At 62.1% G+C, this 11,721-nt stretch overlaps 1 protein-coding gene across 1 annotated transcript; it reads right to left on the bottom strand.

The window, feature by feature from the left end:
• Positions 1–860: 860 nt before the first annotated feature.
• Positions 861–11,721, bottom strand: TMEM109 (transmembrane protein 109). Its single transcript, XM_055143060.1, has 4 exons — positions 11,509–11,721; positions 4,233–4,489; positions 2,471–2,573; positions 861–2,193 (listed from the first exon to the last, which is right to left on the bottom strand). Exons 2-4 carry the CDS (start codon positions 4,473–4,475, stop codon positions 1,802–1,804), a joined length of 738 nt encoding a protein of 245 aa, XP_054999035.1. The 5' UTR covers positions 4,476–4,489; positions 11,509–11,721; the 3' UTR covers positions 861–1,801.

Here is an 11,721-nt window from a genome sequence, read left to right as displayed (position 1 = left end):
GCCGCGCGCGCCGCCCGCCGGGTCCTAGTGCCCCGCAGCTCCCGCCCCGGCGCGCGCCGCGACCCAGAGGGCACCCGGGATTGGGGGAGGCGGGAGGGGTCGGGAGGGGAGTGTCTCCCCGCCACCCCCGCCTCGGAAGCAACGTGGGAGCCACGCCCTCCAGCCTCACGGGCTCGCAGGGCTGGCCTCGGGCATCGGAGTCAGAGCCACAGTCCTGGGACCCCCGAGCAACAAGGCTGGGCTGGCCGAAAGGGGCAGAGAGAGGGGGCAGCCCGGGGCCGGGCGCTGGAGGAAGGGCTCTGAGGCTGGCAGCTCGGGTTTCTGCTCCAGCTCGGGCCGGGGCGCTAGGAAAGGCTGGGAGAGGGCCTGGCGGGCAGGTGGGGGCTCCCTGCACAGCCCTGGCAGCAATGTGTGGAGGGGCCCGACTGCACGTGGCTGTACCCTGGGCTGCTTCCAAAGGACCCCCTCACCCGACCCAAGCAGAGGGCAGAGCCGGTGGGGGGTGGGGGGGAGGGCAGGCAGGGCAGGAAGTAGGCCACCAGAGGGAGGCCAGCCTTGGGCAGTTCCAGAGCTGGGTGGGCTTACCCCACCCCCAGCCCAAGGCCGCTGTGGTCAGTCCCCTGTGGTCAGTCCCTGCGGGTTCTGGGACAATGTGGGGGAGAGGATCTATGCCTTCTTCACCCTTCCTGCCCCTGGGGGAAAGTGCCTGGTATGAGCAGGTCTTGGGGCTGCCCCCCCCTGCCCTGGGGGTGGGGGGAGAGAGAGGGAAGGGACTTGCACTTATCTGTGTGTGGGGGGGGGGAGAATCAAAGCGACCCACTCTCAGCGCAGGCACCCTTCACACAGACGAGACGAGGCCGTAAAATAGCGTGCACTTTATTGGAAACCAAACCAAGCGCAGATAAAAATATATATCGCGGCGGCTGTGAGTCCACATCAAACCTGAAGGGGCAGGCTGGGCCTGGATTCATGCTTCACCTCGGGGTGAAGGGCAGACGCGGTCGCGCCCCACACACACGCGTGGGCACAGCCAAGCGGGCTGGGGCAGGCACACAGGCCCCTCCTCGGTGCGGGGAGGGGGGGGTGGCCTTGATTGGCAGCTCCGAGGGGGACGGAGGCAGTGGGGGCCCCGTGGAGCAGCGCCACTGGGAGACCCCTTCCTCTGGAGCCCCCCTGGGGGCCTGGGGGGGTGCCTGATGGCCACCGTCGTGGGGGGGGGTGGCGTCTCTCCCTGTTTCGAGCAGCCGCAGCCGCATACAGTACGGGCGGGCAGCGGGCCCGGGATGCTTAAGGCACTTGTAACAGGCTCTAGTGTGGACGTCCCGGCCAGGCCCAGGAATCGCCCTCCCCTGGCCCCCACCATCGGGAGGAGGGGGACCCCCACCGCCGCCACCGAGGAAGCGGGAGGGGGTCGGGGGGGGCGCCACCTGGCAGACGCACACAGTGCTTGGCAAAGGAGAAGCTAGAAGCTGGGGGAGTGAGAGCGTCCCCGAGGAAGGCAAGGCAGCAGCGGAGAGGGGGCCGCTGAGGGTCCCGGAAGAGGAGGAGGAGGACGAGGAGGAGGAGGAGCGGGGCTGGACGAAGGGTTAAGAGCACCAGCCCAGGACAGAGAACCTCGGACCCCGGGGCTCCGAGGCGGCCGAGCAAGGGCCACCCACGGGGGCTTCTTCTCGCTCAGCCCAGCGGGCGGGGGGTCTGGTGCAAAGGTGCAGGCCGGGCCAGGCACGGGGCGCGGGCCCCCGGAAGCAGCGGGGCTCTTTGGTGAGGACGGACGCGGGCGGTGCGGCGGCCCCGACGGGGCTCACTCCTCCTCGGCACCCCGGGGCCCCTTGGCCGCCCGCCGCTGCCGCCAGCGCAGCTCCTCCACCTGGCGCTCCAGCCCCCGCACCTTGGCCTCCAGCTGCGGCCCTGCGGCCCGGCTGCCCGCCAGGCGGCTCAGCAGGGCGTAGAGGGTGAGCAGGGCCAGGAGCAGCAGGGCCCGAGTGGACGGGTCCGGCACGGAGCGCACCAGGGCCACGAAGGCGGCCAGGAAGAGGACGAGCTTCAGGCCCCAGAGGATGCGGCCCAGCAGGGCCAAGGCCAGGCCGAGGAGCAGGGACAGGAGCCAGTAGGCCACCAGGGCCCCCGCGCCCCACAGCAGGAAGGTCTGCACCTGCGCGGGGCTGAGCTTCAGGTCCTCGGTCAGGCGGTCTCCTGCGGGGGGGCGAGAGCCAAAGAGTCAATGACAACGTGGGGGAAACGGGGCAGGGGGGGCCGCCCCGCGCCCTGGCAAGGCAGCGCCAGACACAGGCGAGGCCAGACACAGGCTCTGGCACCGTCCCGGGAGGAAGGTCTGTGAGCTGCGGGCGGGGGGCGGGCAGGGGCCTGGGGGGGAGCCTGAACCTGGGAAAGGCGGCCCCCACCGCTGGGGAGGGGCGGGCGGAGCCCCCACCCCCACCAAACCCGAACCGCGTCTCTCCCCAGCACTCACCGTCCAGCCCCAGGGCATTCAGCAGCTGCGCAGAGATCCCCGACAGGGCGAAGAAGGCCACCGAGATGGCCGAGGAGATGGCCCACAGCACCTGCGTCAGCGTCTGCAGCGGGGAGAGGGCGCGAGAGGAGAACACAGTTCCTGACATGGGCCGCCTGCCCCTTCCTGGCCCCGGGGGGACACAGGGCCACCCGAACTGGAACCGGGATGGCTGGGTCCTAACTCGGCCCGTCTGCTAGGATGTCTGGGGAGTGATGACAGTGAAAAAAGGAATGCTCGGGAGATCAAATCTCTGTAGGAGTCACCCTGAAGTAATCCTCTGTGTGCGTGTGTGTGTGTGTGTGTGTGTGTGTGTGAGAGAGAGAGAGAGAGAGAGAGAGAGAGACAGACAGACAGACAGACAGACATGAGGTAGAGCTCAAATCCCAGAGTCTGTGTGTGTGTGAGAGAGACAGAGAGAGACAGAGACAGAAAGACAGAGAGCTCAAATCCCAGAGTCCGTGTGTGTGTGTGTGTGTGTGTGTGAGAGAGAGAGAGAGAGAGACAGACAGACAGACAGACCAACAGACATGAGATAGAGCTCAAATCCCAGAGTCTGTGTGTGTGTGAGAGAGACAGAGACAGAAAGACAGAGAGCTCAAATCCCAGAGTCCATATGTGCGTGCGTGTGTGTGTATGTGTGTGTGTGTGTGCGCGCGCGCGCGCGAGACAGAGAGAGAGAGAGAGAGAGAGAGAGAGAGAGAGAGAGAGAGAGTCTGTTCATGAGAGAGATCTCAAATCTAGAGTCAGTGTGTGTGTGTGTATGTGTAAGAGAGACAGACAGACAGACAGACAGACATGAGAGACAGAAAGCTCAAATCCCAGAGTCTCTGTGTGTATGTGAGAGAGTGTTCATGAGAGAGATCTTAAATCTGGAGTCAGTGTGTGTGTGCGTGTGTGTGTGTGTGTGCGCGCGCGCGCACGTGTGTCTCTGTGTGCATGTGTCTCTGTGTGCATATGTCTCTGTGTGTCTCTGCATGTCTCTGTGTGCATGTGTCTCTGTGTGCATGTGTCTCTGTGTGTCTCTGTGTGCCTGTGTCTCTGTGTGCATATGTCTCTGTGTGTGTCTCTGTGTGTGTCTCTGTGTGCATGTGTCTCTGTGTGCATGTGTCTCTGTGTGTCTCTGTGTGCCTGTGTCTCTGTGTGCGTGTGTCTCTGGTGTGTCTCTCTGTGTGTGGACTGGAGTCCCCTCCTAGCCGGCGGGCAGTAAGCAGGAGCGGGAAGGAACTGCAGACTGAATCAGTGTGCCTGGCTCCGGGGTTGGGAAAGAAATCCTCGTGGCCCCATCCAGCCTTTGATGGCTCCAGGTCAGCACCCCGCCCCCCCGCCCCCCAGGGGACGGGACGATTCCAGGCTTTCCCCCTCGGCCAGTGGGGCCTGTGGGTCAGAGGGAGCCTGAAGGCAGGCCCTGTCCTCACCCAGTTGGATGGGTTTCGGCAGGTGGCTCCGCTCCCGGCTTCCCCGACAAGCAAGGGCAGGAAAGGGAAAGCGGGTGTGGCCGCCGCCTGGGGCGGGCGCGGGCGCCGAGCACCAGGGGGCGCTATTACCCGCTTCCCTGGGGGAGACCCGGGGCCCGAGGCCAGGGATGCAGGATCCAGAGGGCAGAGGCGGGGTGAGGAGCAGGGTGCCCAGGAGGGCACTCGCCGGCCTGGGCCTCATCCCTGAGTACAGAGCCAGGAGTAGCTGCCCGAAGAGAACAGGGTGCCGGGCCCGGGGCGCTTACCTCGGACACCAGGTGCATGGTCTCGGGCCCCACCCAGTCATCCAGCGTGCCCCGCACGGAGCGGCCCATCTGGCTCAGGACGTCCACGGGGACGTCCCTCTTGCGCTGGCCCATGGGGGGCGGGAAGTCCTGGTGGGACTGGGCCGACGCCGCGTGCAGGGAGAGGAGCGCCAGGAGGCCCAGCGCCGCCACCACTCTGAGGAGTCTCCTGGCCCACGGCGACACGCTGCCTGTGCCCAGCATGGCTGCGTCTGTGTCTGCGGGGGAGAGGCAGGGGTGAGCCCGCCAGGCCACGCCAGAACCCGGCGCCGCTCCCACGCGCCCGAACCCGCCCCTGGTAGCTGAGAAAGGCAGCACTGGGGCTTTCTTTTTTTTTAGTTCTTTTTTTTTTTGGGGGGGAGTGGGTGTCCCTCCCCCAGGGGTGCTGGGAGCCACTGGGGTCACATCCTGCAGTGCTCAGAAGGCCACGGGGTACCCAGAGATGCAAGCTCAGGCGCTGCGTGGGTCAGGCACGGGCACCTGCCCTTCGAGTGAGCTCCCAGGCCCCAGAACTGGGATTTTCACCCCCCCTAATGGGCAAAGCATCTGGGCTACATGGGTTACATGGCTACATTCTTCACCACCAGCATATTAGTTGCCGCTGGAGATCGCTCTAGGGCTTCTTCCAGTTCTAAAGCCCAAGACACACACACACACACACACACACACACACACACACACACACACACAGCAATAGTACAGCCATAGGGTATTCGCTTCACATGCAGCTGACCCGAGTTCAATCTCCGGCATCCCATATGGTCCGCCAAGCACCACCAGGAGTAATTCCTGAGTGCAGTAACCACTGAGCATCGCTAGGTATGACCCAAAAAGAGCAATAAATAAAAAATAAACAAATAAATAAATAAATAAAACCCAAGGCCTGTCTTTGTCTTAGGTATTACAGGCATTGAAGAAAAAAAAAAAAGGTCTAATCCACCCACAACTTAAGATAAGCTGAGATAGTGAAAAAGGAAGTCTCACCCACCAGGAGAGCTGGCAGGAATACCGCCTGGTTCAACCCCTTTAGAAAACAGCATGCAGGTTTCTCAGGCTAGTAAAGACAGTTATCATATGATCCCGCAATCGCAGTTCTTGGTAAGTACTCCCAGGACACAAAGGCATTCATTCAAAAGACACATGCACACCACCATTCATTGCAGAACTCGGCATAACAGCTGGAACCAGGAATCAGTCGGAGTGCCCAGGAACAGATGACCGGGTAATGAAAGAACGGTACGGATATGCACAGTGGAATACTATGCAGCTGTGAGGATGGATGGAATCCCGCATCTTGCTGCAAATTGGACGGAACTGGGAAGTCTTCGTGTTATGTGAAGTGAGTCAGAAGAACACAAATACTCGATGACCTCATTTATCTGCAGTCTATAGAATAACTGGAAGTGGGAGCACATCAAAGTGGGGCATGCCCAGACCACCCTTGGCCCTTGAATGAGGACAAGGAAAGAAAGAAACTGAGGGCAGTTATCCGGGGTAAGGCTCAGGGACGTCCAGCACAGAGGCGTCTCTATCTAAACTACAGAGCCAACCTGACTGTTAAATACAAACCCCAAGCTACAAACATCAACTGTAAAAATATGCCAGCAAGGAGGTAGATTTGGGTAAAGGGCGGGAAACTGGGAGGGGGCGGGAGACACACACATACACACACACACACACACACACACACACACACACACACACACACACACACACACACACACACACACACACACACTGGCGGGGCAACTGATACTGGAACACTGTAGGCCTGAAACCCATCTCGGTCTGTAAATCAGTAAAAGCCGAGATAAGAATAAGAGCAAACCAAAACCAAGAAGGAAAAAAAAAACCCACTGAAAAATAGCGCGGCCGCCAGAGAGCCGCCCAGAGGCCGCGGTGCCTTCTGCCGACGCTGGCGCAGGAGCCGCTCAAACCCCCGGCACCACATATGGTCCCCTGCACACGGAGCCAGGAGACAGCCCTGGGCATATAGCTGGCTGTGACTCAACACCCCCGCCCCCCCACTGGTCTACTTTTCCAGTGTACAATGATGTCACTTACATGCTCAAATAAGAACCTAAGTGACAAACACACCAAAAAAAAAAAAAGAGGAAGAAAAAGACAAGAAGAAGAAGAAGAAGTGGAGCGAAGGACACAGCTCCCAGGGATGGGGAGCCTGTTTCCCAGGGGGGGGTCCCAGGCTCCGCCCCTGGCGACCCTCGGTCTGCCCAGCACTACTGAGCCAGCAGGAGCCCTGGAGCCACGCGGGGTGTGGCCCCCAGACAAAGGAGAAAAGAACCTGAGCACGCACACATGCCATCTGCTCTAGGGGAGGTGGTACCCAGGGGCCCGGCCCGCCACCCGCTCCCGGTGCAGATGGGCAGGAACTGCCAGACTGAGAAGTTAAACATTTGCCCAAGGTCACGGGGCCAAGCAGCAGGCCAAGGTCTGACCCCAAGCTTCTGCCTCCGAGTTGCATATTCGGGCACAAAGGGATTAACGACAGTGACCAGAGACACGACCGTGGTGCTCGTGGCAGTCACCCGCCCAGCGCTCCTGCCTTGTGCCTGGGGCTCGAGTGTGGGGCCGCGGCTCGGACCCAGACAAGATGCCCAAAGTGGCTCCACTGTGCAAAAGTGAGAGCCACGGACCCAGAATGACCTCAACCCCCCGGCCCCCCGTGCCCACCCAGAGTTAAAACATGACCTGTTAGGAAAGAGAGTGGAATTCATAAAACCAGAGCTCATTTGGGGGTTTGGTTTTGTTGGCTGGGGGGGGCATGCCAGGGCCGTGGTCAGGGATTACTCCTGGCTGGCTCCGGGGACCATACAAGGTGCTGGGGCTCGAACCCGGTTCAGCTGCATGCAAGGCGAGTGCCCTCCCAGCTGTATTCGGCTGATTTTATCGGGCAGGGACTATTATTATTCCCCATTTGGCTGACGAAGGAAATATGAAAAACCAGCACAGAAACCAGGATGGGAACCCAGATGTGTCGGCTATCTCGCCCGCCCCCCCGCCAGTATCGCTTCCTTGTGAAGTCTCGGGGGTGATTTAGAAAGTCACACGGTGCGGTACGCGTGAGCCCAAACATGCCTGGCATCTACCATCACCACCTCCAGGGATGGTGAGGACAAAAATCCACCAAGCCATTTTGAACTCCGATCCCGCCGGGGCCCCACGATGCCACCGGCAAGAACCAAGCAGCAAGCACTGGCCCGTCGGAGCAGGCTGGAATGAGGCCAGAACTGCGGATTGGACTCCCGCTGCTACTTGCCGCCACGCTCAAGGCGCGGCAACCCCGCACCGGCAAACTCCCCGTTGCTCTGTTGCTCTGCCCAGCTCAGCCGCGAGCCTGTAGCTCCGGGGAGTTTCCACGACGCACGCAGCCCCGATGATCAGAGACTGAGCCAGGCCCTGAAGTAGCAGCAGCAGCAGAGATGGGGCCGTTGTTTGAAGTCTTGGCGGTTCCCAGGGCATCCAGGGAGCTGGCCGGAGAGGGCACCACCGGGCCGGAGCAGAGAAAATCGCTCCCTTCCTTGGCTCCGCGGGAAGACTCGGGGTCCCGAGAAAAGAATCAGGAGGACTGCACAGTCTGGCCCAGACACAGGTGTCTGGAGTCCCACGGGAGGCGGGGAGGCTCGAGCGGGGGTTGCAAAAGCTCTTGAGGCGAGACCCCGGGCTGGGAGGCCTGCGACTCTTTTGGCACAAATGGAGAAGCAGATGGTTCCTGCCTGCCAGTGGCTGTTTGCTGAGGAAAGCACGGGTCAGTTCCTGAGCGAAGTGGGTCAAGGTCCGTGCTGGGGGGAGGGCAGGAGGGAAGGGGAGCACCCCTTAAGGAACAGGGCTGCCATCCCGGGCGGGATCCTCTGTCCCGGGACCTCCACCAGGCAGGCTCAGATGTCGCCTCGTCCTCTGCAGAAGGTCAGCGTGACGTGCGCTGCCCCCCCCTCCGTCCCCCAGGGCCGCCTGCTGCCTTCCCAGGCCCAGCCTAGACTCGGAAGCGGTCAGCTGCCCCCCGTCAAAGGCAGCTTGGGGACCTTGAAATAAACCCTCCAGGGGCAAGGTGGCTCCGTGCTGCCCGCTGACCTGACGTGCACCAGAAACGAAGCCAGCCTGCCTCTGCCGGCTCTCCGCAGACCCGTCGGCCTCTTCAAGTTCTGTTCTGTTCTTTCCTTTTCCTTTCCTTTCTTCCCTTCCTTCCGTCCTTTCTTTTTCGGTGTTTGGGTCACACCCCGCGGTGCTCAGGACGGACTCCTGGCTCTGTCTGCAGTCAGGAATCCCTTCCGACGGGCTCCGGGGACCATGTGAGGTGCCAGAGATCAAACCCAGCAGGCCAGCCTCGGGCGAGGCAAGCGCCCTACCCCGCTGCCCCTTCGCGCGCTTTCCTCGGACAGCACGCGCTCTCTTTCCTGCCAGGTCAAGCCGAGGCAGCAAGAATCTGAGCTGGTGCCACCGCGCCTCCTCGCTTGGGCCCGATCACCTGCTTTTATCCAGAGAACTGGCACTAATCGGGAGCCCATGCCAACACTGGCTCTCACCTCCTGCCTTGGCTGGCCTTCCAAAATCCCACGGGGGGCACTGCCACCTCCTCCAATTGGCTGGCCGCTTCACCCGCTCCCTGAACTCTTGCATCCATCTTCTTTTTTTTAAAATTTTTTTTTTTAATTTTATAAAGTAGTTCACGATTCCTCCACCCCTCTTGGAGAGCCCGGCAAGCTACTGAGAGTATCGAGCCCACGCGGCAGAGCCTGGCAAGCTACCCACGTGTATTGGATATGCCAAAAACAGTAACAATAAGTCTCTCAATGAGACGTTACTGGTGCCCGCTCGAACAAATCGATGAGCAACGGGATGACAGTGATAGTGATTGAAATAAGTTCACAACACTTGATTACATTTAATATTCACACCCATCCCACCACACGACACCTTCCCACCACCATATTTCAGGCGTTTCCATCCCGAACCCCAATCTGCCCCAAAGCAAACCAAAATAATATAGCACAGTGGGTAGGGTGTGTTGCCTTGCATGAACCAGGCCAACCTGGTTCGATTCCTCCGTCCCTCTCGGAGAGCCCGGCAAGCTACCAAGTATCCCACCCGCACGCACAGCCTGGCAAGCTCCCCATGGCACATTTGATATGCCAAAACCAGTAACAACAAGTCTCACGATGGAGACGTTACTGGTGCCCGCTCAAACAAATTGATGAGCAACAGGACGACAGTGCTACGGTACTGTTTGTTATGAAAAACCACTGAAAATGCTACAAGCAAGCATCCTTAGAGGAAAGAGTGTGAAGACTGTTGTTGGGCTTAATGGTCCCTGGGTGAAATGCAACAATGTGCATCCACCTTTTTAGGCTGTAGCCTGGAAGACTTCTTCCTGAGAAACATCTGACTTAGACCCAAGGAACATTCAAGGTCCCACAGGAGCGCTGGGACTTGCCTCGCCAAGCCTGGATGGAAACCTCACATCACCTACCTCACCCTCACCCGGCCTCGGGAAGCCCCGATCTCTGCCCTCCGGGAGCCTAGAGTTCTGCTAAGTATCCCCAGCGGCCACAGTGGGAGGACACCCGGGTGCCCGGCAGAGGACCCGGGCACCCAGGGATGACACCGCTTCCAGATCGCGGCGCTGGACCAAGAGGTGCCAGGCGGGGCCGAATGCTGGCCAGAGACCTATCCCTTGGTGGGGCCACGGGAACCGGGCAGAGCGGGGGCAAGGCTGGGCCGCGTGCACTCCGGGGCCCGGGAAAGCACAATGTGTTTATCTGCAGGAGCGAGAAGGGTGGGGCGGTCCGAGCGGCCGGGCCCAGCCAGCGGCCCTCCTCCTGCCCTCGGCTTCCTTTCGCCTATGAATCACTACTTGGTGGGCGGGGCGCTGGCAGCGCGCCCTCCGCAGGACCAGATTTCCCCTGCAACGCTCCCGGTGGCTGCCCCTGCCGGGGGTCCTTCTCAGCCGCCGCGACCTCGACTGGCAGCCCCCACCCTTCCGTCCAACTGAAGGGGTCCACCTGTCCAGGCGGGTTCTGGAAGGGCGCTCGTGGATGTCGGATGCAGAGCCAGACAGCGGCCACAAACCACCGCCGCGAGCACGGGCAGGGAGCCCCACACCCCTCCTCCCCCACCCACGCCCTCCAAAGTGCGGCAGCGCCTACAAAGCACCCCAGCCAGCCAAGCTCCGAGGGGTCGGTTCCATCCCATCGGAGGAGCTCCTGCAGGACCCCGACCCAGGCTTGAGGGGTGAAGCGATGCGCAAGGGGCCAGCTGCCGCCAAGAACTTTGCAAACGGGGCAAACGTGCACAGGAGCGTCGCGGGACCCCTGCCACGGATATCCACCCCCAGGACTTGGAGGCACGACCTAACCGCTCCCGCATCTTCTCCTACTGACTTCGGGCGCCTCCGTCAAGACTCTGCACCTCACCGTCCTGGGAACAGAGAACGCCCAGCGCGGAACAATGACTAACCCCGATGCTGCTGTTAAGGGACCGCAGGAGGCCCGCCAGGAAGCCCGCGGAGTTAGGATGAAGGGCGGGGGAGTGGCGGGGGGGAGCGCTTAGTTTAACGGTGCCCCTCCACTCCGCAGTCCCAAGCACAGCTGCGTGCACCAGAAGCTCCTGGACCCGGGGAGCTGCCCTGAATCAGCAGCGTTCTGGCATTTGGGGGCGGCCTCTGCTTAAGCCCCTGACAGCTGCTGCCCGGCAAGTATGCACGGGCAGGGCGCCGGGCAAAGGGGCAGCTCCCTGGGCGCAGCCACCCCGAGACCGGGTGTCAGCCGCAAGTGCTATTTCGAACACCGGGTCCGCTGCCAACTGTGCTGCTGGGTGGCGTCGCTGGCAGGGGATGCGTCTAAGCCTAGAAGTTGGGGTACCCCGAAGAGCTCCGAGGGGCGCGCAGGAGTGGCACGGGAGAAGGGGGACTGGGAGGTGGAGGTCAGGGGCTGAGGCTCGGCGCGTGCCCTGTCCGCGAGCCTCTGCCGGACCTCCCCACGGCGCTCCGAACTCTTCTCCCCGGAAACACGAGGCTTCCCGTTACCTAGGAGCGACGCCCCCTGTTGCATAGCAACGAGAATCCCGGTCCCCCGAGTTGCTTCGCCCGCCGCGCGACGTCGGACCCCCCTCCCCGGCCGTGCCCGCCAGGCCCCGGAGCCCGCACGCTGCCCCCGCCTGCAGCGACTGCCGCCCCCCGCGCCCCCGGACGCTGTGCCCCCGCCTGCTCTGGGCCCGCACTCACCGGGCTCCGGCCACTGCTAGCCTTCACGTGCCACTCCGCTAAAACGCGCCACCAAACCCGCGCCTGCAACTCCCGGGCGTTGGTTTCGTGTCTGCGCACGCGCAGGGCGGGCTGAGCCCAGGCCCGGGAGGTCTCGCCGACGGCCCGCGCGCCGTGCCGTGAGCGCATGCGCACTTCCCGCCCCGGGGGTGGGGCGTTCTCTCCACCCCGCCC

This window comes from Sorex araneus, chromosome 6 (assembly GCF_027595985.1).
Source record: "Sorex araneus isolate mSorAra2 chromosome 6, mSorAra2.pri, whole genome shotgun sequence".
NCBI classification, from domain to species: Eukaryota; Metazoa; Chordata; class Mammalia; order Eulipotyphla; family Soricidae; genus Sorex; species Sorex araneus.
Note: the sequence above shows the minus strand (reverse complement) of the source record. Positions and strands in the feature narration are given on the sequence as shown.